At 41.8% G+C, this 25691-nt stretch overlaps 1 protein-coding gene across 1 annotated transcript in view; it reads left to right on the top strand.

Annotated features, from left to right (window-relative positions):
* Positions 1-23105, top strand: part of LOC149157128 (Chaperone DnaJ-domain superfamily protein) — a 37926-nt gene extending 14821 nt beyond the window's left edge. Inside the window, exons 2-3 of the mRNA XM_089439103.1 lie at positions 21968-22036; positions 22161-23105. Of these exons, the coding sequence (XP_089295229.1) occupies positions 21968-22036; positions 22161-22763 (672 nt within the window). The 3' untranslated portion in view covers positions 22764-23105. The remainder of the gene's footprint in view (positions 1-21967; positions 22037-22160) is intronic.
* Positions 23106-25691: the final 2586 nt, after the last annotated feature.

The following is a 25691-nucleotide window of genomic DNA, read 5'->3' as shown; positions in this document are numbered from 1 at the left end:
TTGGTCATAAAATACTAGATTCTTAGAGAGTTTAATACAACTTTGATTATCACAGTATATCATAGTTTGATCCAAATTGGATCCATAAAGAATAATTGGAAGAACCATGGCTGTACCAGGTCGGGACAGACTTCAAAGAATTAAGAGCATCGATAAAAAACACCTCTAAACCAGTGGCAGTTGGCAGCCAATGTGGAACGACGAGGACCTTGGTCAAAGCGTGTTGACTGAGGCCCATGGAGACTGTGCGGGAGGCAAAATTAGCCCCTGGGAGGCCCGGATCGGGAAACAGAGGGAGTTTTCGAAAATCCTCAAAATGGGGAAGCCCCGAGCGCTCGGCCGCATGAGAGTCGGGAAAACCGTGGGAAAAAGGCTAAAGGCAAAGGCGGGATCCGCTCCAAAACCAGCAGTATTGATCGGAGGCAGTCTCTTGACTGTGTCTAGGGCTAGGGTTAGATCTCCTTTAGGGCATTGTATAGGTCTCTCCTTGGGTTTGCAATTAGGGCTCCTTCCTTCACTGCATCTAGGCCTTCTCCCTCTTGATCTCTCTAGCCACCAAAACCCAAATGAGTGGAGAGAGATCTTAGGAGAAGTGTGTGTTCAAAATGACTTGAAGACCTCTTCTATTTATAATAAAACGTCGAAGATAAGTTGGGGTAATTTGGTTGCTAGCCGACCTTGACAAATTGTCAAATAACATAAATAAATTCATATCTCCATGAATACATGTCGGAATTGGATGATCTTTAGATCAATCCTACACCTCTCGACGAGAGGAATCCAAGAAAAATATTCACTGCCATAAATAAGAAGATCCACATGGAGTTTGGCCCTAGTTTCCAATTGTAATGCTCCCTCTCAACTAGGGAGAACTCCATCTGCCAGTCTGTACTCTCTGCCATCCATGCAATGCTCTGTTCTGCTCTGTTGAACTATGAAGAAGAAGAAGTGATTGAGAATGTGTCATACCATTCTCTGTTGACCCGAAGTGAGTCCCATATAAAGAGAGTGTCTCATACCACTCTTATTGATCCGAAATCAGTTCCAAATAAAGAGAGTGTCTCATACCACTCCTACTGATCCGAAATCAGTTCCAAATAAAGAGTGTCTCATACCACTCTTACTGACCCGAAGTCAGTTCCAATTGATCCCAGATCAATATCATCTTAGCATAGGGAGTACGGTAGTAACACAATGCGTCCATCGGTACTACTATGGTCCCTATCCTCATTTCCCTACTCATTGGCTAGATGAGAGGTACTTCCCATGAGTCCCAGACTACATGGGTAGGATGTCTTAGTAGGAGAAGGATGAACCACTCATCTTGCCTACATGTCGCCAGGGGTATCCTAGGGGAAGGCTGAACCACTCACCCTATGACTGTGTCTCGGCAAGAGAAGGATGAACCACTCATCCTGCCTAGATAACAGATCACTAGGGGAAGGCTGAACCACTCACCCTATGGTTGCTCATCGCTCCACGATGTACCCCCAAGTCCCCTGGAGCTCCTAGAGCTCAATGTCCATATCATATAGGACCCTTAGGAGAGAGTCTCTCCATGATTCCTAGTCGTTCTCAAAAAGTCAAGAATTTGACCTTTCTTAGGGGCTTCGACAGAATGTCAGCGACCTGCACATCGGTCCCAATGCGATGGAGCTTTCTTGCTCCTCGATGTACCATATCCCAGATAAAGTGGTACCTGATGTCTATATGCTGGGAGCGATCATAGAACACGAGATTCCTCAACAATCGAATCCCCCTTAAGTTGTCACAAAAGATCATGGTGGTATCCAACATGTGTCCAAACAACTCACTGAAGAGCTTCCTACCCCAAGCAACATCACACGAGGTCATACTCGTAACTATGTATTTCGTCTCAGTGGTGCTCAAAGCAACCGACTTCTGCTTCCTGCTCATCTAGGATATCGAAGCAGAACCCAAAGAGAACCAACACCTAGAAGTGCTCTTGCGATCCTCCACATTGCCTGTCCAATTAGCATCAGAATAATCATGCAGCTTCACATTGTATCTCAATCCATGAAAGATTGTGCCCTGAAGATATCTCAAATGATTCTTGGCACCAATCCAGTGAGGGTCAACCATATATGAGCTTAGCATGCTAACTGCAAAACATATATCCGGACAAGAGTTCAGCAAGAACATCAATGCTAGTACGAGTTTATGAAACTCAAAGGCATTTCCCAAATCAGGTATGACATCACTACCACATAACTTCTTAAAGTTAGGCTTCATCAAGGTAGGCACGGGCTTGTAGTTCATCATTCCAAATTTGGAATCCAACTCCCTCTTACTTTTGCAAATGAGAGGGTCTGCACCTGTCAGAAACAGGTCGTCCACATAAAGTACCAGTATGAGAGGTTTATCATTTTCAATCTTAAAGTAAAGGTTCAGATCGGCTTCACTTCTAGTGAATCTCAACTTCATCAGATAGCTATCAATCCTCTCATATCAAGCTCGGGGTGTTTGCTCTAAGACATGGAGAGCTTTTTTCCACCTGCATACTTGAGATTCCCAATCATGAATATCAATCCCCTTAGGTTGTTCCACATCTGAGGTCTTGCTACATGAGGGGAATGGTCCCCTTGTAAGTTTTCCTTCGGTACATCTTAGACATGTACCTTCATGCTCTTCTTGAATTCAGGCATCCCTGTCACCATTTGACTCACATTGGGTAGGGTCTTACCATGAAGATGAGCAGCCCTCCAGTGCCATTGAAGAGATGTGTCACACAATATGGTCCCTAATGGACTTCCTGCAACTTGATACAAATTGCCAATCCTTGAACTCAAAAGCATCTTAAAATTACTTTTTCAAACACGTACCTTTCCATTGATGAATGCCACCTTGAAACCTTTCCATTAATCAATGAATTGATTTACATGAGCAAATGAAGCTCAATAAGTAATACAGAGATATTTACAGAAATAGAAACATCAAGTTTCTATTAGGAAATAGAAACAACCAGTTTCTTCTAATAAACTGCTAAAAAGATAAAACTAGAAACAGCTAATGAGAATGAGCATTAATCACTAAATAGCATACATAGCATTATTCTAATACCCTCCCTTAATGCTCAATCTATTTACAACACCAATAGACCCTTTGAATTTTACAAACTTATCAGGGCCAAGAGGCTTAGTGAAGATGTCGGCGGGCTGCTCCGTTGTGGGAACATATCGCAACTGAACGGATCCGTCTTCAACAAGCTGGCGAATGTAGTGACAATGGGTTTCTACATGCTTTGTTCGTTAATGAAAGACTGGATTCTTGGGAAGTTTGAGCACTCCCTAATTATCACAGAACAAGGGAGTAGGACCTGTCTAGAAAACATGCATATCCGCAAGCATACGTCGAAGCCAAACTGCCTCACAAGATGCCTTAACTGCTCCTCGATACTCTGCTTCTGTTGATGAAAGAGCCACTACCTGCTGCTTCTTACTAGTCCAGGTGACAACACCGGATCCTAGACTAAACACATACCCAGCTGTAGAGTTATGGTCATCAACCGAACCGGCCCAGTCAGAATTTGTGTAACCACTGAGCATAGGATCAGAACTTCGAGTGTACAGAAGTCCATAATCAGGAGTGCCACACACATAACGCAGCACATGCTTTGCTGCTATCCAATGATCAGCCTTAGGAGCTGACATAAAGCGGGAAATGTAGCTCACTGCAAAACTGATGTCAAGTCTAGTGGCAGTAAGGTAGATGAGGCTGCCCACTAATTGCCTGAATAAAATTTCATCCACAAGGGGTGAGGATGACTGAGCTGAAAGTTTGAGCCCTGGTTTCAGAGGAGTCGTGGCAGGTTTGCAATCCTGCATTTGGAATCTGTCCACAAGATTTCTAGCATACTGGGACTGAGAGAGAAAGATGTTATTCTCAGTCTGCTAGACTTCAACCCCCAAACAGTAATGAAGAAGTCCTAAATCTGTCAATCAAAAGTGCTGCACAAATCCTGTTTGATCCCATGGATCAAATGTGTTGAGCTGCTAGTAATGATAAGGTCATCCACATAGACAACCACAAACAGAATATCATCACCAGTATGCTTGATATATAGGTTTGCATTAGATGGAGTCCGCTGAAAACCATGATCTGTGAGGTACTGATCAATTTTCATGTACCAAGCTCGAGGAGCTTGTTTTAGACCATAGAGTGCTTTGACTAATCTATAGAGTTTCTGTTCTTGACCGGCAACCTTGAATCCTGGAGGCTGCGTCATGTAGACTTCTTCCTCTAAGCCACCATTCAGAAAAGCACTCTTTACATCCATCTGATGGACTTTCCAATTGAACTGAGCTGCTAAGGCAAGGACAAGCCGTATGGTACTCATCTTGGCTGTAGGAGCAAAGGTCTCCTCGTAGTCAATGCCTTCCTTCTGTGAGAGCCCTCGAGCAACAAGGCGAGCTTTATACTTGTCTAGGGTTCCGTCTGCTTTGTATTTCACTTTACACACCCATTTGCAGCTAATGGGCTTTTTCCCTGCAGGAAGATCAGAAAGGGTCCAAGTGTGATTCTTCTAAAGACTTTGGAATTCAACTTCCATAGCCTGTTCCCACTCAGGTGTACCCTTAGCATCTGAATAGGTTTGAGGCTCAAAAATACTGTGCAGGTTAGCCATAAGAGCAAAATTTACTGTAGACTGCTGTTTGCTCTTATGTCTAGAAGTTCTACCTGCAAGGAGCTCATTATCCCGGAGATCACCAATGGTTTTAGCCCACCATTTTGGCCAGAGAGTAGAGGAACCAATCTCAGGAGGAGGTGGAGAGGGCTCAGGAACAATAGTAGCAGCAAGAGGACGGTTATTTTCCGGAGGAAGCTCAGGTAGAGTATCATCAAATACTGATGCTGCATCATCCCTCCCATCAGGTGGACCTACCGGAAGAAGAACACTGTGAGGTTGATCCTCAGAACACTGCTCAGAAGGAGGAGACTGAAAGAATCCTCTGTCTTCATCAAATACTACATCCCGACTGAAGCTAAGACGACCAGTGGCTATATCTATCAGCCTATAGGCCTTGTGATGATCACTGTACCTTGTCATCATGAGTTTCTGGCTTTTGGAATCCAACTTAGAGCGCTTAGCAGCTGGAATCCAAACATATGCAACCGAGCCAAATACTTTGAGGTCACTGATCTTAGGCTTACGACCAGACCAAACCTCTTCGGGAGTCTTCCCTTTAACAGCCTGAGTAGGTGATCGGTTAAGAAGATAGACAACAGTAAATACTACTTCAGCCCAGAATTTGTTCGGAACACTCCTGTGTTGTAACTGGAACGAGCCATTTCAACAACCGTACCATTGCGGTGTTCGACAACACTGTTTTGCTGAGGAGTGTAGGGTGTAGTTAACTGGCGTTTGATGCCATGAGTATCACAGAAGTTGGAGAAAGCAGAAGAACAAAATTCCCCCCCATTATCTGTCCTAAGAGTCATGATATTACAGCCAGACTCTTTTTCAACCAATGTTTTAAACTTCTGAAAGATACTAAATACATCAGATTTATATTTTAGAAAATACACCCACATCTTTCTACTGAAATCATCTACAATAAGCAAAAGATATTTGCAACCGGTAATAGAAGATGTATTCATAGGACCACAAATATCAGCATGAATTAACTGGAGTATCTTAGATGTGCGCCAAGATTCTCCATCCTTGAATGAAGACCGATGTTGCTTGCCAGCTTGACAGGCGCCGCATACTCCCAACTGCTGAGTTTGAATATCAGGTAACCCTGACACAAGTCCCTCCCGAGAGAGCTGAGAGAGATAATGCATGTTTAGATGCCCCTATCGCTGATGTCATAGAGTGTTAATAGGAGAAATACGAGTTGCTAGAGCTACTTCTGGAGAATCTCCAATGTCAAGAAGCCTGTATAGACCATGATCCTCTAGGCCAACAGCAACCGTAAGACTAGTGTCCTTGTCGATAATGAAGCACTTGTGCGCACTGAACACTACATCAAGCTGAGGAGAGTTCCTCATAATCTGGCTGACAGACAACAGATTAATTTCCATACCAGGAACATAGTACACATTTAGGAAGATAAGTGTGTGCCCACCAGACTGGATCTGAACTATACCTTTGCCAACCACTGTGTACTCTTCACCTCCGCCGAATACCACGGAATCACTGAAAGGTGAGAAGTTAATAAACTAGTGACGCCTGTGAGAGAAATGGCGTGATGCACCAGAGTCAATGTACCAGGCCGAAGACGGAACATGATTTGAAGACCTTTTAGCCATAAAGGCGTAAAAGGCAGATTTTGTCTGCTCGGAATGTTCTGCAACATTCGCTGTCTGATGGGGCCCTCCCTGTTTCTTCTGTTTAGAAGCAATCCTCTGTCGGCAATCTTTCTTCATGTGGCTGAACTTGTGACAGTAATTACACTGCACATTTTTCTTCCTAGCAGGATCAAAAGGCTGAGAAGAACCTTTCTGCTGAAAAGACTGAGAAGACTGATATTTGGCAGCAAAAGCATTTTCTGAGGAGGCTGATGAAGCACCACTACCAAACTGTTGTTTCCAACGATCCTGCTGCATGAGTTTGGTGCATAACTCTGGAAACTTCAGATCAACATTAGTGGAGGTAATGTTGAGTGTTTCTATGAAGTGCTCATAAGGTTTTGGTAGACTTTTCAGAGTGATGACTACCATATCTTCTTCCTCCATTGTCTGACCAATGGCTTCGAGCTGATCTTGAATATCTTTAATCTTGTTAAGATGTTCCTGTAAAGACATATGTTCTTCCATCATGATGGAGAACAACTGATTCTTGAGGAAAAAAGCTCTGCTTTTGTCGGATGTCTCATGCAATTCCTTCAAATGTTTCCAGATGTCGGCAGTTGTCTTGCCAGAAGGAATTTGTGGTAACTGATCATCAGTTACGGAGAGTTTGAGAAGCATAACAGCTTCTCGATTTCGATCATCAAACTTATCCTGATCAGCACCAGCTGTACCAGGACGGAGTTCTTGGCCCAAAACGAGCTGGTCAAGACGCCTATATTCAAAAATGGTCAACATTCTCTGTTTCCAAATGTTATAATTTGTACCATTAAAGCGCTGATTGCCTTCTAACATTAGATTGGTTAACGAGGCCATTTGCACGTTTCCCAAGACAACAAGACAAAAAAAATTCTGCACGGATTTCAATGTAGATGCCCGTTGATCCGGACAAAATTTGACAGATGCTAGTGTAAATATGAAGGAATGCCCAAAGGAAACTGATTTTTTCACTCAGAATTGAACACTAAGAAGCACAATTTTCTTAAACAAACACTGGGTAGGAACAACTTTTAAATACAACAACAAATTGGGCCCCTAGGTAGGAAACTCAAGACAGATATGAAAAAACAGTGGCACGAAATTTCTGGAAGGGTACAACTCAGTTTGACAAAAAAAATCAAGGCATTGATAGTGGGTATTTTATGCACAGAAATCAAAGCATGTATTAGTTTGAGCTTATGACTGGGTGCTTGATTTTCTATGTAATCTGTCAGTGACTTATACAAGCAGGAAAGGGAGATGAGTTGATTTTCTCTCTGCTGTACAAATTCTCTTAAGAGAAATTAAAATACTCCTTGAAATTTCACAATTGATGGCTGTAAAAACAAAGAACTGTTGCGTACTTACGTGCCCCGACTCAGAAATTTTTGTCGCCACGCGGAGAAAGAAAACGCTAAGGAGCGCACAGGAAGCTGTCAAGAAGACTTGTATCAATCCTACAAAGCACTTTAGTAGGCAGAACGTCCGTATTCGAGCAGCCATTGCAGTCGAAGGCCAAGACAAGCCCGTCTATGGCAAACCCTCCTACAACGGTGTTATCGCTGACAAATTCTCAGGCCGCAAATGGAAGCAGGCAAATGCCACCTGCGCCTTGTCTCTCAAGGTGAGTCACAAACGCAACACTTTCGAAGAGAGGTCGAGGGCCAAGGAAATTAAAAAAGCTTACAAAGGGAGGAGCGGAAATGCGATCATGTCAAATAACACTCAGCTCCTGACGCCCGTGGGCAACCGTGTCTCCGTTGTGGACCTCGTGAAGTCGGAGACTGTGACGCTTCCCTGCGAGAACACCAAGAGAGAAATGAGCTTCGAATGTCCTGAATAGCGAGCCTAGTGCTACGCCTGCGTCGAGTTGAACGAAATATAAGAATCGATCATGTGATGTGTTCTCTGGCGCGAGCGCGGGGCGGAGGAAGCGTGGAAAAAACAGTCGTTCTGTGGCAGCTGTAGCAGTAGCCGGGAGCTTTGAAATGCGTTCGAGCAGCTATCTCCTCGGTTGATATAGCAGGGACTACGACTTGAGTCCAAATATGACTAAGGAATGAGCCGGGTAATGGTGAAACCCCACGCAGAGCCCGTCCTCGACTCAAGTTCGAACAGTGTCAACTAGCGTGAAAACAAGAACTCAGATGCAGACCCCTCGAGAGCAGTTTCGAAATGAAACACAAAATTTTTCACACACTGAAAAATTAAAAAAAAAACTTAGCTCTGATACCATAATCAATGAATTGAATGAATTGATTTACATGAGCAAATGAAGCTCAATAAGTAATATAGAGATATTTACAGAATTAGAAACATCAAGTTTATATTAGGATATAGAAACAACCAGTTTCTTCTAAGAAACTGCTAAAAAGATAAAACTAGAAACAGCTAATAAGAATGAGCATTAATCACTAAATAGCATACATAGCATTATTCTAATATCCATTGCCAAAATGGACACCAGGTTCTTCTTGAGATCAGGTTCATATACCCCGATCCAATTGAAGAGTAACATTCCCTACTCCCTTTATGGGATAGGTGGCGTCATGTCCACGAATAATCTCCAAGCTGGTTTCCTTCTCTATCAAATTAGAGAGAGCTTCCTTGTATCCGGTGAAGTGCCTTGAAGCACCACTATCAATAAGCCAATTTCCCAAAGAGTCCGAAGGAGAGGTAGTGGAGAGGGCCGATATAAGATAATACTCCTTTTGCTTATCAGAAACAACATTTGATTCTTCATACCTGGAGTTCCTTGCTTTCTTGGAGGGTCGACCATTTCCTTGATGTCCTGCATTCCTTTTTCCTTTGCCATTGTACTTGTCATTCCTTCGATTGAAGTTGCCCCTGGAATGATTGTGATCATCATCATGTGATGTGTCCCTTCTATTTGGACACTCCCTCGCATAGTGGCCAAACTTATTGCAAGCAAAGCATCTGCCTTTCCTTCCACCCTTAGATCCGGGCTTTCCATTGAAGTGACCTTTAGACCCTGCATTATTTCTCCTTTTGGCATGAGCGGAGAAAGTAGTAGGGTTGCCTTTATTAGAAGGCATTTCTTGTTCCACCATCCTGGTTTCTTCTTGAATGCATCTCGACATCAATTCTTCAAATCCCGGAATTCGATCATATTGCAAATAATGGTTCTAAATATATACCGCTCGGGTGGGAGTCGTCCAAGGGTAGTGATAGTAAGTTCCCTGTCAGATATGATTTCTCCAATCGATAGAAGATTATTCTTGATCTCGGTGATCCTTAAGAATTAGGATTGAATATCCTCGTCCTTGCCCTTCTTAATATCTTTCAACTTATTTTTGAGGAACAAAATTTGATTTGCATCACTAACCTTGAACATGCTTACCAATCTGTCGTAGATCTCCTTGGAGGTGTTTAGATCGGAGATGTAGGCCACCAAATGCTCGTCAATGATATCTTTGATAATCTTCTTTGCTTTGACTTCACCCTTGGTGTACTTGTTCTTTGTGGCAGCCGGTGCATTTGATGGAGGCTTAGGGATTTTACACTTCACATAATCCAACACTTCTTGTTATTCCAATGTCAAATCAAGAGACATCTTCCATCCGTGATAGTTAGACTTTTCACGGAGCTTGTCTTCAATTGGGAAGTGGGATGAGGAACCCATTGAGCCTTTTGACCTTTCCAACTGTCTTTAGTGATTGCTTTTTCACTCTTGCTTGGGCTTTGTCTTCACCTCACCTCTGATACCATGTTAAATTTAGGTATGTTCTACGCTGAGAGCAATTTATTTCAATTTTTCATATTAGCCCAATGTCAATATTCAGATCAGCAATCACATCAGCATGATAGTAAAGTGCAGATAGAACATAAACATAAACAACAGAAGACAAGCCAAGATGAGGACACAAGATGTGGCACCAGCCAGGGACAAACCCCAATGTGGGGAAACCCTTGATCAATTCTTCTTATATTCTTCAATAGTTCTGCAGAGAGAAAGAGATAGAGTACAATGATTTGAAGTCAATACTTGACTTGCCAAATAGGAGATCAAAGATATTCTCTGTAATGATGCCACAATGAGGTTGCAGATCTGATACCAAGGACTGAAGATATGCAGCAGATGATAGGCCTAGAACAACTCAACCAATTACCCAAAACAGTGAAGCTTTCCTTCCATAAAACTCTCCTTCCTTTGCTGCTTCACTGATCATGTCAAGGGTGCCCATTTGGCATCTTATATATGCTATAAGGACTGAAGAATATCTTGGCAAACCTGATCACTGGTTAGGACACAAGCTCTGAGTGCCACAGCACCCTAAACATATCCAACAGTCCACCTATTGACTGCGGTTAGCCTTCATAGAGTTCCTCCTTCTGTACTCTGCCTTGAGGGGCTGTTATCCTTCTGAACGCAGCACTTAAATGCCTCCAACTGCTGGCTATGGCCTGCGGCCTAGCCCAGCAGTGGACTGAGACTTAGGTCTCCTCGATTAGTGCCTCAGTCAGCCCTTAAGCCACCAGACTTAGGCTCCTCTTTACAGTGGATTCTTCTGTCCAGCAAACTGAGTTCAAGTACAGCTCGATCATGCTCAAACAACCCTGAAATGGGCCACGCTGTCACCTACAGCAATGAGGTTTTATTCATTATGACAGCGGCTAGGTGACTGCAGTTAGGTTGCATATCAGGTCTCCTTCTGGACTGCAACTAAGCCTTCTTATGACTGCTGTTAGGACTGCCTTTGACCAGCGGATTATGCCTCCTCCTGTAGCTGCGTATTAGGGTCTAGTTGCTGCGGAATAGGATCACTCCCTAGCTGTGAATTAGGGCTCAATAGACTGTGGATTTAGGGCACCTTAGGACAGCGTATAAGGGCCTCTTTGAACAGCGAATAAGGGTCACCCTTAACTGCGGATTTAGGGCATCTCTTGACCTGCGGTTACTGCAATTTGGAACAGTGGATAAGGCTCTTTAGCACTGCGGATAGGAGCCTCTTTAGGACAGCAGCTAGCTCCCTCCTCGACTGTGTATGGGAGCCTTCTCTTGACTGCGTCTAGGGCTAGGGTTAGATCTCCTTTAGGGCAGCATATAGGTCTCTCCTTGGGTCTGCAATTAGGGCTCCTTCACTGCGTCTAGGGCTTCTCCCTCTTGATCTCTCTAGCCACCAAAACCCAAATGAGTGGAGAGAGCTCTTAGGAGAAATGTGTGTACAAAATGACTTGAAGACCTCTTCTATTTAGAATAAAACGTTGAGGATAAGTTGGGGTAATTTGGTTGCTGGCCGACCTTGACAAATTGTCAAATAACATAAATAAATTCATATCTCCATGAATACATGTCGGAATTGGATGATCTTTAGATCAATCTTACACCTCTCGACGAGAGGAATCCAAGAAAAATATCGACTGCCATAAATAAGAAGATCCACATGGAGTTTGGCCCTAGTTGCCAATTTTAACAACAACCAACTCCTAAATACTAGCGCACTTGTTCCTCCTATTTCTTAGGAAACAATTTTGACGCTCTCCACAATCAAGGCTCTCTCACAAACTCATGAACTCTGTCTTGATACAAACTTTTATACAGAAAACAATGAATTCTTTTTGCCTTTGTCCTCCTCTATATAGGCCCAATTCGAACATGCAAGAAGACCCAGTTCAAATTTAGAACTCGAGTTCTGATTGACGAGTTAACTGAGAGTATTACTCTTTCTCTCTCCAATCAAAACTGGAGTTGTTAACTCATTCTTCCTTCAATAAAGACTGAAGGCTAACTTGCTCTAACTGAATTGTTAACTGCCACCTCGTTTTGTAGTCAAACTGATGAAGACTCCACTTAATTGAAGCTCCGACTCTACGCATGCTAACTTTATGATTACAGTAAATTGGAAATAACTCATCCTAACTGAAGTTTAACTCATGAGGACAATTCAAAGTCTTCACTGGGTAAGGCACAAGTGAGAAGGCCTTGCTCGCTACATTTTCTACAAACCTTGAAAAATTGGAGCAGTATGCCGGGATGAATTTCTCCAGATTAGTAGTTTTGTAGGAGGTCGTCTATACTTTAGGTACTAGAACCATCCTAGGTAAAAAGCATCAGTCCCCACCACACACCCCCATCCCCTCCACCTCAACCTAAATTGTAGACAAGAAGCTAACTAAGTAGGCATTAAACATAAAATCTAAGTCACCTGACATGGGGATTCGGGACACGTAGGATTCGAGATTCGTGGTGTCGGATTCGGACACGCTGACCCCCCAGAACAGGACACGTTAGGATTCGTTATATATTATTTTATTAATATATATATATATATATATATATATATAGATATTAGAAATTAGATATTTCTTACACAAATTTTAATTAATGATACAACTTTATTGATTTCAAACATAGATCTTCATCTATAGCTATTAGCATGCATAGTACATACAAAATTCAAATAAATGTCAGTGGTACTGGTCACATAAATGATAAATCTATTAAAAATTTAAATCATGATTCATAATTCATAACTGAAAGACAACTTACAACTACAAGATAGTAAGATAAACACACTGAATTGGCTGCCAGTTCCAAACATTCTTTATGTATATTTGCTGGGACCTGGTGTTAATTTATGGTATGTTCTATGCTTATAACAGTTTACTTCTTTTTCTTATTATATTCCACCGATTAGCAATCACATGTACATAAAGTAAAGTGCAGATAGCACATTAAACGATCGACAGAAAACAAGCCAAGACAAGAGACACAAGATGTGGCGGCTAGCCAGGGACAAACCCCACAATGTGTGGGGAAACCCTTTGATCAAATCTTCTTTTATCTTCAATAATTCAGCAGAGAGAAATAGTACAATAAATCTGATTCATATCAGCAGTAGCAAACCCTAGATCAGCAACATCAGCATTAGTGACTTCATTATCAAACTAGGGCAGACGATATCTTGCAAACCATTCGTCGGATTGACTTCATTCCACCACCAAAAGTTGCGGCTTTCAGAGGAGGTTCAGATGAACCTACAGCGCAGTTCCAAAGAGGAGATCTTCTAGGCCACGCAGGTCAATCTTTACTTCTGCACTTGCAACTTTAGTTTTAGCAGTTTCTGGCTTCAAACTAGGGCAGTCGATATCTTGCAAACCGTTCATCGGATTGACTTCATTCCACCACCAAAAGTTGCGGCTTTCAGAGGAGGTTCAGATGAACCTACAACGCAGTTCCAAAGAGGAGATCTTCTAGGCCACGCAAGTCAATCTTTACTTCTGCAATTGCAGCTTCAATTTCAGCAGTTTCCGGCTTCACATGTGTGAGAGAGAGACCCATTTCAGCGCAGTAGAGAAGAGACTCATTTCTGCGTAGTAGAGAGAGAGAGATGTGATGGGATGAGTGAGTCCAAATGAGGAAAAGTCCTCTTATATTTATACACAACGTTGGTGGGTGAATAGATGCGACTGTTGCGCTTTTGAGCCTACATTAGTTGTAGGTCGGCTTGATAATAATTCCATAATCAAAATAAATTCATATCTCCATGAATACTTATCGGAATCGGATGATCTTTATATCAATCCTACACCTCTCGACGAGAGGAATCTAATAAAAATATTATCAGCCATGAATAAGATAACTCACATGAAGTTTTGCCTTGGTTGCCAATTTTAACACTCCCTCTCAACCATGGAGAACTTCATCTGCAATCTGTCTATCGGTCGTTACTATTCATCCATCAAATGCATTGCCCTGTACAGCCTGACCCTTGCCCTGCTCTGCTCTATTCTGCCTGTTCTGCTTTGTCTTGTTCTGCCCTGCACTGATCTGTACTGTTTTGCTCTGTTCTGCTCTACTCTTGCATTGTTCTGTTCTGCTCTGCTTTTGTCCGAATTATGAAGAAGAAGAAATGATCGAGGATGTATCATACTGACTCAAAGTCAGTCTCAAAGTATGTACCACTGGTCCCAGACCAGTCTCAAGTTTCAACCAACCCGAAGTCAGCGTCATAGTGAGTACAACTCCACTGGTCCTAGACCAGTATCATCCTCCACTGACTCAAAGTCAGTCTCAGAGTGCGTACCACTGGTCCCAGACCAGTCTCAGCCGACCTGAAGTCAGCTTCATAGTAAGTACCACTCCTACCACTGGTCCCAGACCAGTATCGCAGTCTCAGAGAGTGTACCACTGGTCCCAGACCAGTCTCAACCGACCCGAAGTCAGCGTCATAGTATGTACCACTCTCACTGGTCCCAGACCAGTACTGCACTGACACGAAGTCAGTCTCGGAGTATGTACCACTGGTCCCAGACCAGTCTCAACCGACCCGAAGTCAGCGTCATAGTATGGTACAACTCCTACCACTGGTCCCAGACCAGTATCATTGATCCCAGATCAATGGAGGTCATCCTAGCGTAGGGAGTACGGTAGATACAATGATGCGTCCATCGGTACTACTATGGTCCCTAACTTCATTTCCCTGCTCATTGATCAGATGAGAGGTACTTCCCATGAGTCCCACACTGCATGGGTAGGATGCCTCGACAGGAGAACTAATCAATCCTGTCCTCACAGGAGAACACATCAATCCTGCTACAATCATCGTGGAGAACACATCAATCTAGGCTGCCATGGAGAACACATCAATCCAGGCCTCACAGGAGAACTAATCATCCTGCTACACAGGAGAGCGAATCATCCTGTTCCACAAGAGAGCGAATCATCTTGTCCCACAAGAGAGCGAATCATCTTGTTCCAGTGTGCACCACCAGGGGAGGGTGAGTCACCCTGTGGTCATATGTTGCTCCAGTAGGAACCACAAGCCCTCAGAGCTCCCAGAGCTCAATGTATGCAACATGTAGGACCCTTGTACAAGGGTTTCTTGCCGACTCCAAGTCGTTTGGGAAAATCACAGATTAGATCTTTCCTCGAGGCTTTGACAAGGTGTATCAACCTGTGATGGAGCATCCTTGCTCATCGACTTACCATATCCCAGATGATGTCTATCTGTTGGAGCAATTGACGAATACGGGATTCCTCAATAATCGAATCCCACCTCTAGTTGTTACAGAGAATCACAGTGGTATCCAATGTAAATCCAAACAGCTCACTGAAGAGCTTTCGCAACCAGACTGCCTCACACGACGTTATGCTAGCAACAATATATCCTGCTTCGGCGGTGCTCAAAGCCACCGACTTCTGCTTCCTGCTCATCCAGGATATCGAAGCAGATCCCAAGGTGAAACAGTACCCGGAAGTGCTCTTATGGTCCACCGCACTGCCTGTCCAATCAACATCAGTATATCCAAGTAGTCTCACATCTCCGGCAGTTTATCTTAATCCATGAGAGATTGTGTCCTGAAGACATCTCAGAAGATTCCTGGCATCAATCCAGTGAGGCTCAACCAAATATGAGCTCACAATGCTAACTGCAAAACATATGTTCGGACGGAGGTTCACCAAGAACATCAATGCGAATGAGTTTTTGAAACTCAGAGGCACTTCCCAAGTCTGGTCCGACATCACTATTATATAACTTCTAAAAGTTAAGATCCTCGAGGTAGTCACAGGCTTGCAGTCCATCATACCGAATCTTTCCAATATATTTACCACATATTTTCCTTGAGATAGGAAAATTTCCATTGGCTTCTGCCACACTTCAAGTCCTTGGCCCTTCATTTCAAATTCAGAAGCCATCTCCCTCTTGCATTTGTGAATGAGAGGGTTTGCACCTGTTAGAAAGAGGTCATCCACATACAACACCAGTATGAGAGGCTTGTCATCTTCAACCTTAAAGTAAAGGTTAGGATCAGCTTCACTCCTAGTGAATCCCAACTTCATCAAGTAGCTATCGATCCTTTCATACCATGCTCGGGGTGCTTGCTTCAGCCCATAGAGAGCCTTCTTCAACCTGCATACATGAGATTTTCAATCATAAATCTCAAATCCTTCAGGTTGCTCCACATAGACCTTTTCTTTGATAGAACCATGCAAGAACGCGATCTTAACATCCATCTGATGTAGGTTCCATCCTTGTGAAGCCACAAGGGCTATGATCAAGCGGATGGTCGTATATCTGGCAACAGGTGCAAATATCATAGTCTATACCTCCCTTTTGGGATAAACCACGAGCAACAAAATGAACCTTATACTTTTCCATACTTCCATTTGCTGCATGCTTTATCTTGTAAAGCCATTTTGAAGTAACAATTGTCTTGTCCAGGGTCTGGGAACTACTTTCCAGACATCATTCTCCATAATAGACTCATATTCTATGGTCATAGCATCCTTCCATAGTTAATGCTTGATGACATCTGGGAATGATGAAGGTTCATTTTGTATGATCGTGCTCATGATGGTCAGGTATCCCTGATAACTGTTAAGTTTCTTACTTTGATGGAAGGTTCCTCAGGGTGCAGCATGTCCTTCAGCATCATCAAGTATCCCCCTAAGCCATGAAGGCCTCTTCCTAGAAGAGGAAGGCTCATGTGGATGAGGATCAATCGGATCCATGGGTTCTACATCAGGCATTGATTCATCATCCTTTTCTTTCGGTTCCCTGGTGTCGGCTTCTTGAGAGCTACTCAAAGTCAGCAGATTGTCCACCTTCCTGAGAGCCATATCTTTGTCAAAGGTGACATCATGACTAATCACGACTTCCCTTTGACCGTGGTGAACATTTCTTCAGGAGTTTAGGAACCCAATGCTTGATGAGGGCATCGATTTTGTACATATACGGCGGTGATTGTAGTTTCAGCCCATAGAAACTTTGGAAGTCTTTGATCATGTAGCATGGCCCGGACAACTTCCATCATCGTGTGGTTCTTCCTTCCCACCACACCATTCTGCTCAGGAGTATGTGGTGTAGTAGTCTCCCTCTTAATGCCAACCTCAGGTATGCCTGAGTAAACCAAATGTAATATATCGGAGGTCTTGCTTTGGCTTGAGGGGAATGGTCCCCTTTTGAGCTTCATTTGGCACATCCCGGACATACACCTTCTTTCTCTACTTGGAATTCGGGCATCCCTGTTACCATCTGTCTTACATCGGGTAGAGCTTTGTAATGAAGGTGGGCAAACCTCCGATGCCAAAGCTCGTGTCACAAGACATGACACCTAGCGGACTTCCATCGACTTGATATAATGAATCAACACTAAACCCAAGAGTAAAGGCATCTTTAACATTATTTTTCCATATACATACCTTGCCATTGCTGAAGGTTACCTTGTAGCCTCTGTCTTCCATTGCCAAGATGGACACTAGGTTCCTTTTGAGGTCAGGTGCATTTAATACATCCTAGAATTTCTAGCCTTCTTGAATGCTTGTCCTCTTCCTTGATTCCCAGCTCTCCTCTTACCTTTGCTGTTGAATTTGTCATTCCTTTGATTGCCATCAGAGGGATTTCGAGTTGCACCACTGCATACTGTACCATGCTTCTCTAATCATGATTATCATCATGCTGCCCATGTCCATGATTTTATCCATCAGAATGCTGCTCAAACTAGTGTGCATCATCATCATGCTATCCTATATGTCCATGATCTCATGTTTCCCTTTATGTCCATGATCTCATTCATCATGATGCTCATGATCTCATACATAGTGACTTGCTTTATCGCAAATGTAACATCATCATTTTCTTCTAGCCTTAGGTCCAGCCTTTCCTTTTGATTTAGTCACGGAATTATTTCTTTTCTTTGCATGAGAAGAAAAGGCAGCAGGACCTTTAGGCATGGGCATTTCTTGCACTTCTTCCCTTGTTTCTTCTTGAATGCATCTAGCTATTAATTCCTCGAAACCAGGAATTACATTATAGTTCAAAAGAGTAGTCCTGAACACATACCATTCAAATGGCAATCCTCCAAGAGTTGTGAGTGCCATTTCTCTGTCAGTAATAGTTTCCCCAATAGATAGGAGATCGTTCTTGATCTCGGTGATTCTTAAGAAGTATGCTTGCATACTTTCATCTTTACCCTTCTTGATTTCCCTCAGCTTATTTCTAAGAAACAAAACTTGATTTGCATCATTAACTTTAAATAAACTCACCAGTCTATCGTAGATTTCCTTGGAGGTGTCCAGTTCAGAGATGTAGGCCACCAAGTGCTTGTCGATAGAGTCCCGGATGATCTTCTATTGTTTTGACTTCTCCATTTTTTCATTTGTTCCAGGCAGCAGCGGATGCATTTGATGGAGGCTCAACAATATTGCCTCTCACATGATCCAACACTCCTTGATTCTCAAGGGTTAGATCGATAGACATCTTCCATCCATGATAGTCAGCTTTCTCACGGAGCTTGTCTTCAGCAGGAAAGAGTGTTGAGGACCCCATAGTTCTTTTAGGATAGCCTTGCCAATATTCTCTTCGATGATTGCTCTTGCTCTTGCTCGGGCTTTGTCTTCACCTCAGCTCTGATACCATGTTAATTTATGGTATGTTCTATGCTTATAACAGTTTACTTCTTTTTCTTATTATATTCCACCGATTAGCAATCACATGTACATAAAGTAAAGTGCAGATAGAACATTAAACGATCGACAGAAAACAAGCCAAGACAAGAGACACAAGATGTGGCGGCTAGCCAGGGACAAACCCCACAATGTGTGGGGAAACCCTTTGATCAAATCTTCTTTTATCTTCAATAATTCAGCAGAGAGAAATAGTACAATAAGTCTGATTCATATCAACAGTAGCAAACCCTAGATCAACAGCATCAGCATTAGTGGCTTCATTATCAAACTAGGGCAGACGATATCTTGCAACTCGTTCGTCGGATTGACTTCATTCCACCACCAAAAGTTGCGGCTTTCAGAGGAGGTTCAGATGAACCTACAACGTAGTTCCAAAGAGGAGATCTTTTAGGCCACGTAGGTCAATCTTTACTTCTGCAGTTGCAGCTTCAGTTTCAGCAGTTTCCGACTTCAAACTAGGGTAGTCGATATCTTGCAAACCGTTCATCGGATTGACTTCATTCCACCACCAAAAGTTGTGGCTTTCAGAGGAGGTTCAGATGAACCTACAGCGCAGTTCCAAAGAGGAGATCTTCTTGGCCACGCAAGTCAATCTTTACTTCTGCAGTTGCAGCTTCAGTTTCAGCAGTTTCTGGCTTCACATGTGTGAGAGAGAGATCCATTTCAGCGTAGTAGAGAAGAGACTCATTTCTGCATAGTAGAGAGAGAGAGAGATGTGATGAGATGAGTGAGTCCAAATGAGGAAAAGTCCTCTTATATTTATACACAACGTTGGTGGGTGAATAGATGTGACTGTTGGGCTTCTGAGCCTACATGAGTTGTAGGTTGGCTTGATAATAATTCCATAATCAAAATAAATTCATATCTCCATGAATACTTATCGGAATCGGATGATCTTTATATCAATCCTACACCTCTCGACGAGAGGAATCTAATAAAAATATTATCAACCATGAATAAGATAACCCACATGAAGTTTTGCCCTGGTTGCCAATTTTAACACCTGGGTTCCCCATTAGTGTATTCCCTATTAGTATTCATAGTTCAGAGTCCAAGCATTGGTTATGAAGAGGCAAGCCAAAAGTTAAAACACAGCAGTTGACTCAATCAATGGGGAACCCTATTAGTATTCACTGTTCAGAGTCCAAGCATTGGTTATGAAGAGGCAAGCCAAAAGTTAAAACTTATTGCCTAATTTAAATTCAAGGCTCTTATTATCATACAAATCCATAGCTTCAACTTTGCTCTTCCCTTTTTTTTTTTCAATTTCTTTTCCTCATGAATGATTTCAGATTTGTCTTTTGAATACACATAATTAAATAGATTCCATTGTCCAGATATAAAGTTTATTGAATTTCATTACAAATCGACCCCATTCATAACAACCGCAGGGTCCATACTATTATAAATTGGTAGCTATTCAGGTTCAGAACAGTCTGGCATGTTTCATGCAGGTTAACTTTCAAAAGCATGGCACTGGATTAACCTTTCACTTTCAAAATTCAGGCATAGCCGCATAGGTTAGTTATCTGAAGTCTGGTATCAAACATAATGAACGCACTTCTTGGCAATGTGTAGTTTGAATGGATATGAACACCGGGTTTTAAACTTTTACCAAGTCAAGTCATTGTTCAGTGATTGATACAAACAATGAACAGTGAGATCAGAAATGCTGCAAATGCACTTACCTGGTGGACCGGTGGTCGATTCTCCTTGCTGAATGCTATACTCCCTGCTGAAACAGCACAAATCACTTGCCAAATGAAAATATTAATGAGCAAACACCCCCTTTTCATACCTGCGCTGAGCTTAGCGAGTCCTGGAAACAGGACACGATTCCCAAAATCGCAACACGCTTTTGAAAATCGTGACACGACCTCGGATTCGACGAGTCAGAAAAGGACACGACGTGTCATATGATTTGGACACGAATCCAGACCGAATCGTGTCGGATTCGCTGGATTCGGGATTCGACGGGCCTCTAGGGCGAATCCGGTTATCTAGCATAAAATACATAACGAAATTATGCATAAGCATCATGTCATGAAACAATAAAGTAGTCAACACTAAGACAGGACACGTAATCTCTGAGAAGAGATGTTAGACTTGTAATAAGGCTCTAAAAGCTTATATTAGGCTGAAATGACTGAATTCTAACAGCTTACCATTGGTCAACCCCTGTTTATAATTTTATACGAGTAGAATCATGTGAACAGAATTTACCGAGAATCATTGGGAAAGATTCTGCCCATTATCACAGGGATAGAAGTAATCTCCCGAAGATTCTCTGTAAGTTGGTGCCAATCATGTGGATTACAGGATGGCTTGTGTTGGAATGTGTTTTGCATGTGGTGACAATCCTGGTCATGTGTTTGGTACTCGTCTGTGTATATCTGGCACATGCTGCTGCAATGCAGTGCTGTAGCGTGTGGTATATCCTTGGTGTGGCTTGTTGTTGACATGGTCATAAAGGAGTTCCTTGTCGTTGCAAGGTACTTCATGTTACAGTCGCTATGCTTGGCAGTAAAACACTGACAAACTTTAGAGTCTAAAACCTTGCACATCAGTTGGAATTCATGCTGGTGCTTGAATCGATAATCGATGTTAGTGTTTAGTCATGTAGGTGCACTTTCCCTCGACAGGAGCTGCTGTTTAACCTTAGTATTTTTCCTTTTTCTTTCAATTAAATTCTCAGAAATGATCTTAATTATTACACTAATTAATTATTTGCTCTTGTTCTTTGCCTGCATTGAAGCCAGTGTCATGGCAATATCGTTTCGATTTATCAGAATTTCCAGGCAATATTTAATTATTGTCTGAATCTTTCGGCTATAAACTGTGTAAAAGTTTTCCCTGTCCGACTTTTTGGGTGGATGCTCCACCAATCATTAGGGACCAGAAAGCTAATAGATTAATTATGTATATTTGGATAAGAAACAATGGTTGTTTGATGCTTGATTCATTTATTTCATATTTATTGTGCATACTGAGAATTTCTTAGGTGGCCATCCAACTTCCTTTACCAGAGTCATAAAAAGACATTTACTTTATGAAATCAACATTGGCTTTTGCTGCATGAGTCCACTATTTCTGGCCAATGATGCTCTCTACCTCATGAGTCTAATTCAGAGTTACTACATTAGTTTATGTAATGGTGTGTTGGTAGTCATGACACTAACCATTTTGGCTACATACTTTTCCCCTCTTCTACTTACAAGTTCTTTCTGATTCGATTATTTACAGTATCATCCTGATGTGAATAAGGAGCCTGATGCTGGAGATTCTTTCAAGAGCATTCGGCTGGCATATGAGGTTAGCTAGTTCATTTTGTTATTTTTTATAAATTTATTCCCATTTGTTAAGTGTGTATGCTTTCGTTTTGTTGCCATCTTCTCCTTCTTGACTTGGGATTTCATGCCACATGGGATTACATCAGGTATTGTCAAATGATTCCACAAGGACGGAATATGACAATGCCTTGAGATTACAAGAACTAGTCAGGAACAATCGGTGGAGAAATTGGTCAGAATCTGAACTGACTGGGGAAAGAAGATATTCTTGGGTTGAATGGAATCGGCGTGCTGCACAAAAAAAATGGGAGCACCGTCAAGAGGACTCTAAGAGTTCATTCTCTTCTTCTGAGGATGAGGACTTTGTGGAAGAAGAGATGGAAGAGAGGGAACCTGTGGAGGAGTTGTTGAAACATGTATTTTTTATAATCTTCTCTTTCCAAACCATTGGGGCACCCATAGCTTTGTCTTTATGTGGTTTTTGTGCTATATTGAATCGGGGACGGCCTCCAGGTTATAAGTTGGCTCATATGATAGCATGGCTTATTGGGGGCCACAGGGGCATTCTTCTTATATTGGGATTATCGTTTACAAGTTGGTTTTGTGGGAATTCCTGTGACAGTCTTGTTGCTTTGATCGCACTTGCACTCTGGATGGGAGTAGAACTTGTAAGGTTTGCACCTATACCTCAAGGTGCCATTTTGGCCATGACATATATGTGCTTTAAATTACAACTTGAGTTAAGCTAGCCATCTTTAGCCCTTTTCATTTATTCTTAGAATATGCTTGTCGGAGCATTCCTTTTCTTAGTATTCACACTCAACAATTCCTGTCTTTGCCTAAACTGAAAGATGATTAATCTGACTCATACTGGAGAAAAGGTCCATTCCTTGTGTCTGATAGCTTTGAAGCGACTTTGAAATACTGAAATATGTACATGGCTTATGATATGGTCGACGGGTAGACATGCCGTAACTTCACTTGTCTTAGTTAAAAAGGGGCATCTGTTTTATTGTACAAAGTATTGCCAATTTCATCTTTTGCTGAATGGCTTGCAACTGATATAGTGAAGATCAATGTTCCCAGGTTGAGAGTTGGATTAGGTATATAATTAGAATTCTTATATTCTGTAAAGAGGGTTGTTCTACCCTAAAATCTAAAGTTGTTCTTGCACTTCAAAAGATAGGGAGTTGTTCTACTGCGTTAGAATATAGGGAGATTTAGGATGAATTACAGTAGAACATGCACAGTGGATGATCGGAAGTATAAGAGGCATGCACAATGTTTTGTATTTGACATGAAAAGTTTCATCTAAAACCGTAATTTTTCGAGTTTGTTTCAGAAAAGGTGAAGAGCTACAAAAATAATTACTTTATAGTTTATACTGTACAAATGTAACTACATTATGCTGTACAATAGCATTTTAATTTCTTGTTTTGATATTTCTGCAAGTCCAGATCAAAATACTGCAGAGATATGGTTACTTTGCTTTCTAGTTCCATCTCAGTTAGGAATCTTAGCTCCCTCTCTCTCTCTCCAGTATCACTTTTTATTCAGAAATTTCCACATTCAAAAGCCTTGCAGGATCTCCGTTCTTCTCCTGAATCTCTGGATGGAGGGCAGCTCAACTGCAAGCCACTACAGCAGTTGGTAACCTCAAGGGACTCAACTGGATTCTAACCTGTGACTTATGGTCTGTTGCTAACTGATGGCTCAAATGATTGAGCTAGACCCAAGGGCTTGGAACATGCATCCTATATTATAAAAAGTAAATGAAAAATTATGCGTTATGGAGCCAGAAAGCCGCTGAATAGGAACTCCCTATAAGTTAGTGTTCAAATGTGAAAGATCCCTACCTTGAATCAAATTAACCAGATGAAATTTTAAACTTTGTTATCAATTCCAATGGCAAGCATTTTGGTTGTTGCCTTTGGATGAATCCTTTAGGATTTACAAAGAATATTAGCTATAGCAGAAGGTTGATCTTTCAACATGTATCTAATCAGGCGTTTCTTGACATAATAGAAAAGGAAATTTGGTTAGAGAATCATGGAGCGACATTGAAGGCTCCAAATGATGAAAGGAATATGGCTACAACTTGATCAAGTAATATATGAAAATGCCGAGGGACTATTTTGGAAATTGTTTGTAACACACAAAGGCATCATAACAAAGACATTATAGAAAGATAGTTATTAGTGGAGTTTACATGTTGACCATTTTTGGAACAGGATTTGGGCAATCTCACCCATGGACAAAGTTGTTTACATTTTAATTCACAACATATTTGTGTTGTCAAGGTTAATGGGACATTCACCTTGTCTTAGATGTGGTTCTCTATTAGAGTCCACTTGCTAGTATTTGAACCTAGTTCAACCATATGTCAAGCTCTCCAACTTGTTGCTAGTCCACATTTGACAAACATGTCGCCCAGGGTTTCACTCGTGGTGAGATAGTTTTTCATTAAAGCATGCCTTCCATGATTTGAACTAGGTCATCCCAATGACAAGCACTCTAGTTTGTTGCTAGATCAAAACTTGACCAACATGTCTCTAGGATTTTCACGCAATCGTAGATGCGGTTTCTCCAAGCGTTGCCCACTAGGGTTTGATATCGGGTCATCCTCAAAACAAGTGCTCCAACTTGCTTCTAGACCACAACCCAACGAACATGTTGCCACGAGTTTCACTCGCTCTCGGATGGAACTTTGCATTGGACCTTGCTCACTAGGATTTGGACTTGGTTCATCATTATGAATAACACCCAACTTGCTACTACATCAGATCCCAATAGATATGTTTCATTGGATTTTATTTAATTTTTTTTGTTGACACTACTAGAAACATATCCCAGGGAAATACACCACATAACATGGAGTTCCTCTTCTTCGATACCAACTCAAAGGGGTCTTTATTCTATGAAATGAAATAAGGATTTCCATATTGCCTCATCCCTTTTTTAGCATGCCATTCGGGTGGGAGAAACCACAACTATAATGGAACCTTTGTGGATGGTTTAATATTCAAGTCAAACTCACCAATGAACAAAGGCCTCAGTACAAAATTTTGGCCCGATGGTGATACTCCTACTTTGTGGTTAAGGGGTGGAAAAATCTAACATCGATGCTTATGTCCGTGTTATGTATAGAGGCTCATCATATTGTTATTTTGATGAAAGTATTTTTGCATCAACAACAAAGTTGTGTTATGCTCAAACTTTATTTTATTGTATGTTGTATGTGCTTGGAGATGGCCTGTATTGAATCAAATGTTTATTTATTTTTGTGCTTTATTGGATGTTTTCTTTTTTCAAAAGAGTTCAGAGAAGGAATAATTAGTGGTGGAATGATATGCCTGTCTTGAAGTTCATGGGATTTTGTCGTGGAACTTGTTGAGAATTGCTATTTTTACATTGTAACAAGTTTTTATCTCCATTAGGAGTTGCATACACATAAATTTCAATGGTTAGGCAAAGTGCGGGGGAAGACAAGACATTCGTAGTGATGCATTTCTTGAATAAGGGGGAGGCATTAGAGTAAGTCCATTAGTGTTTAGGTTATTGTGATTTTCATATCCTTCATTATAATGGAGGGGATTTTGAAAAATGTGGATGTTTTTGACAACATGCCCACTGGAGGGTTATTGATCTTATGTACTACTCTTCTTTGATAATCATAG

This window comes from Pinus tabuliformis, chromosome 9 (assembly GCF_031772625.1).
Source record: "Pinus tabuliformis cultivar Carrire ecotype Pingquan chromosome 9, CPIR1, whole genome shotgun sequence".
Taxonomy (NCBI): domain Eukaryota; kingdom Viridiplantae; phylum Streptophyta; class Pinopsida; order Pinales; family Pinaceae; genus Pinus; species Pinus tabuliformis.
This window is presented reverse-complemented; position numbering and strand designations above follow the sequence as displayed.